We start from the raw sequence: 4,708 nt of genomic DNA on the forward strand, positions 1-4,708 counted from the left end.
GTCTTAGCAAAGTTATTAAAGCGGTTGGAACACAGGTTTGGCGCCTGGAGGAAGGGGATCGGCAGTGCTCCCAAGATTGCGGGGCTAGCGGCGTCTTATTCTTGTGTGCCTCGCGCCCCCCCTTACCTGCAGGGCATCTACGAGCACTGAAAGCAATGGCAAAGCGTGGGTGCTCAATGGGATGGGGCCAGCGTTGGCAGACAGCTTGTCCTCTGCTTTGAGGCAGTGGGGGTGCGCTGCGGCTCACGCGGCGCGGGCTTTGATCGAGCTGGAGCGACCACCCATTGTTGGTGGCCAGCATTCCATAATTGACCTTCTCCGGCATGGCGATGAGTCGCCAGTCAAGGACGATTGTACACGGTGTAGAAAGGAATGGCTTTGAACTTGCTGGCTTCATCGGCGGGTGCAGGTGGTCAATGTGTGCATCTTAACCTTTAAGGGTGTGCGGGGTTTGCAGCAATATGGAGCAAGAACAGGAGTTGACCGCAGCAGTTGACTCCGGGTGTGCTGGGACACAGGCCCTATGAGGAACGGAAAGGTGGATGTGAAAGTGATGCATAATTTCCAGGGTCTACTGTCCAAAAATGGCAGCGTGCTTGCCCGTGCAGCCAGCCCCCGAACACAGTCGGACTGAGCGCCCCTGACACGTCACTGTGGTTTGTCACTGGAGTCACCCCGCCTTGATGCAGAGCAGGACGAAGCGCTCACGACACGCTTTCAATTGTGGCGTTCCACAAATTGAAAGCTCTGTAGTTTGCAGGCGATGGCAGATCATCTGTTGCGGCCGCCCACTCAGAAGGACGCAGCAGGTTATCACGAGCGGGTGCGATCGAATGGATATTCTACTATGCGTACTTGTCATGCAGCCAGGACGGAGGCTCAACCATTGAGCATGCGCACTCGCCGCTGCTGCTCGCACCGCCCATGCCGTTCCCCGCTGCAGCTGCTTGCGAGCAAGTCCCCACCCCTGCCGCTGGAGGTGCGCCTGGACGCCGGCGGCGGCAAGGGAAAGGGCATATTTGTCACCAGTGATATCAAAGAAGGGGACCTCGTTTTTGCCGAGCGAGCACTGGTGAGCAACGCCGTTTTCTGGCTCAGCAACGAAGCAGTACCTGGTGAAAGCATCTCGGCTCCACAGCGCGACCTCGCATCAAGTGAGCTGCGTGCGTGCAGCACAGGCATTGCAGCGCTGTCTTGCTGCAAGCGCAAGCGCGTGGGTGTATGCTGCGTCCCACCTCCCTTGCTGCAGGCCGGCGTTCAGCATGCGGAGAACAAAGCGGACGTCCCGGCCTGCCCCCACTGTTTCAGAGCCATAGGTGGGGAGCAGCCGGCACCTGAAGGTTTTCAGGCACAGCAGAACCCGCTCCCCTCACATACCCTCTGTTTCACCTGCAGCTTGGTGCCGATGGCCGTGCTTCAAAGAAACATCTGGTTGGGAAAGTCTGCGATGAACCCTCCTCCTCTGCGATTGACATTTTCAGCTGCAGGTTCTCACACTCCCGGCGACGCATTCCCCACCGCAGTGACGCCTGAGAAATGCGTGGCAGATTTGCTCTGCACGGCCATCGGACGCATCAGCCGCGCGACAGGCGAGCGGGACGCCCGCGGCGGCGGCGGCGGTGACAGCGGCAGCGACGATGACGAGGACGACGAGGCCGTGGACCCGTTGGAAGCTGCCCAGAAGGCGCAGCTGGTGAGGGATTTGCTTGCCGTCGCTACCCCTGGTTTCGCCGCCTGAGCCCCCAAATCAAGGCCGCAAGCTTGAACCATCTCACGCCTCTGGGACCCAAGCGTTCGACGGCCGACCCCTCTGGTTCCGGTTGCCCGCACCCTTCCTTAGTAGGGCAACCATCTCAGGAGCCACGTCCGCCCCTTCCACCCAATCACCCGCCCTGATCTCGTCCCCTCCTTTCCCATCCATACTACACATCCCCGTCCTCGCTCTCCCCCCTGCATGCGCCTTGCACTCCGGCTGCCCGCTCCCCACCCCCCACCCCCCCCCCCCCCCCCCCCCCCCCCCCGGGGCCCTGTCCTCGCCCAGATCGAGGCGGCTGTTGACTCCAAAACCCTGGAGGGACTCATCAATGGCACCCACCAGCTGCCACGCAGTGAGCTGGTCCGCACCCCTCAGGCGGTGAGGAGCGAGAAGCTTCCTCCATGCGCGAGCAGCTTCCCCTCTGGCATTGCTTGCAACATCTGGGCAGCAACCCAGCAGATGTGAGGGCGCCCCTTGTTGACCAAGCGCTTGTCGTATGCAGCCCACACATTGGGTTTTCTCCTCACCTGACCTGCCGATGTGTGGCCTGCAATCTGATGGCGCTCTTGACACCCATCGGTGGAGCCAAGCGCCCTCAGCACCCCTCCCACGGCCGCACGGGCGCAGGTCCCCTGCATGGGCGGCTGCGAGGAGCGGTACTGCAGTACAGCCTGCGCCCAGGCCGCCTGGCAGCAGTACCACTGCCTCCTCTGCCCAATTGGTGACGTCAGCGGCGGTGGCGGCGGTGGCGAGACCGACGCGAAGGGGAAGGGCAAGGCGAGGGTGCAGGCAGCGGGGGCTGCCAGCCGCAGAGCCGCAGGCGGCTCCGCCCGCAGCTCATCCCGCGGCGGCGGCGCCGGCGGCAGCGGCGGCCGGCGGGGCGGCGGGGCCGCGGCAGAGGTGGTGGTGTGTGGCGTGCGGCTGCGGCGGGCGCGGCTGGCGGCGTTTCTGGAGGATGCTGACGAGGCGAACGACATGCTCCGCTTGGCTGCCCAGGTGGGGCGGCAGCTTCTGGGCCCTCGGTGCCCCTGAGAGGCACGGCCACCTGGGCATGGACGAGAGAGGTGCCCTGCTGCGGCTGCTGCAACTGCTGCTGATGCTGCTGCCGCTGTTTGAAGTGTGCTTGTATCTGCCGTGCTGCCCGTTGGCTGTCCAGACTGCAAGCACGGGCCACGCGGCAGCTAGTTTCTGCATGCCCCAGCGCTTGTTTCCCACTGCACCGCCGCAACTCCTGCAGCCTGGTGGCGGCTGACATGACGCGCGCTCCCAAGCGCTCCTCCCTGGCGACCCCGCATCCACTCTCCCGCACACTGCCACCCCCTGGGGACCCCTCCTGCCTATCTTTGACGTCGGCTGCAGATACTCGCGATGACAATTGTGAGGGCGCATGAGGAATACCAAACCCTGGCATCGCAGCAGCAGCAGCAGCAGCAGCAGCAGCAGCAGCAGCAGCAGCAGCAGCAGGAACAGCAGCAACAGGAGCAGCAGCAGCAGCAGCAGGAGCAGGGGCAGCAAGATCAGCAGGCTTCAGGCGTCGTTGCCTCGGCTGTGGAGGCGCCCTACAGCGCAGGTGCGGCCGAGGCTGAGCCCCGGCTCAGGCACGAGGCGCTGCAGCGCACGTGGCTGCAATTCGCTGTCGCCGAGAAGGCGCCCTTCTGGGACGTGGTGGCGGCAGAGGAGGGGGAGGATGAGGAGGAGCTCAGGGCTCAGATCAGGTGGGGGCCCTGGTGATCTGGGTGACGGCCAGGCTGGGTCTTGCATTCTGACGTGAAGTGGCTTTGGGTGCTGCCTTGTCTGCCGTTGGTGCAATTTGTGCTCAGCAGGTACCATCAATGACCTCCGCCAGAGGCCCGTCTGACGCCCCGCGCCGCGCCGCGCCGCACCGCGCCCCGCGCGTCCCTCTCAAGGGAGATGACGTCATCGTCCCTGCGGCTGCTGCGCGCCGCCTGGGTGGAGGTGCCCTGGCCTGAGCTCCTGGAGCTAGAGGTGGGCCCACCCCCATCCTGGTGTCTGTGAGTCATCATTTTGTGTAGCAGCAGCAGCAGCAGCGCCGCGCACGCCTCGCCGCCGCCTAGCACCTGCGTTGCCTTGTGCCCTGGTCTGTGCCACGCGTCGGCGCCCGCCACGGAACGCACTGCAATCACGCTCGCAAGCGGCAGATGCCCTCTCCCTGGGCACCACAGGAAGCGTGCCCTCAACCCTGCCCCCACTGCACCGCCCTCATATGTCGGTTGGCAACCGCCCTGACTGCTGCCCCGTCGGCCCGCTGGCCCACACACACCCTGTCCCTGGACCCCCCCTCCTCTAGCCTGAGAAACCTCTGGCCTTGCAGACCCCTGGCCTTATGGACCCCACTGCTTTGGCCTTGCAAACGTCTGACCTTGATATGCAGGTGTATGCGAGCATAATAGGGATGTTTGAGCAGAACAACCTGGCCATCAACGTGCCCTCCCCCGCGGCTAGCTACTTGGCGCTGCCTCGAGACGCGGCCGCGCTGCCAGACGCAGTGGAGAGGGCCGAGCTCGAGCGGCAGGCGAGCGGGCGCGGCCGGCGGTGGGGACGGGTGTGATAAGCGGAACACGCATGCCGTGGCCTTTTGAGGGATGCTGCCTGCTGTCGCTGCTTTCCATCGCGCGGGCCCTGCAGGCTCGCATGCGCTGGGTTACTTCCCGACCAGCAGCGGACACGGCCAAAGCGGTGCCCACCGCCTTGTGCGGGTGACCCACCTGCTCACCTTCGCGTACACCACCTGATTGGGACTCGTCAACGTCCTTTGCCCCATGCACACACCTGCAACAGCCCTTCATTCCGCGCACGTGCCCCACTGCCACACACGCACATGCACATGTGCCCACCGCCACCCAGCCCCCTTCCGGCCCACCCCCACCCCTGTCATCACGCAGCTGGAGCCGCTGCAGCTGGCGCTGGGAGACGACCCCTTGGCCTGCGGGG

The 4,708-nt window shown here is 64.6% G+C and overlaps 1 protein-coding gene across 1 annotated transcript; it reads left to right on the top strand.

Annotated features, from left to right (window-relative positions):
* Positions 1-943: 943 nt before the first annotated feature.
* On the top strand, positions 944-3,592 carry MNEG_13867 (hypothetical protein; the record flags this gene model as incomplete). Its single annotated transcript, XM_014037661.1, has 7 exons — positions 944-1,072; positions 1,250-1,316; positions 1,524-1,693; positions 2,042-2,134; positions 2,384-2,752; positions 3,173-3,471; positions 3,580-3,592. Coding segments are annotated over 7 exons (1,140 nt in total), but the record flags the coding sequence as incomplete, so codon positions are not given.
* Positions 3,593-4,708: the final 1,116 nt, after the last annotated feature.

Source organism: Monoraphidium neglectum, assembly GCF_000611645.1.
Source record: "Monoraphidium neglectum strain SAG 48.87 unplaced genomic scaffold scaffold04101, whole genome shotgun sequence".
Classification (NCBI taxonomy): Eukaryota; Viridiplantae; Chlorophyta; class Chlorophyceae; order Sphaeropleales; family Selenastraceae; genus Monoraphidium; species Monoraphidium neglectum.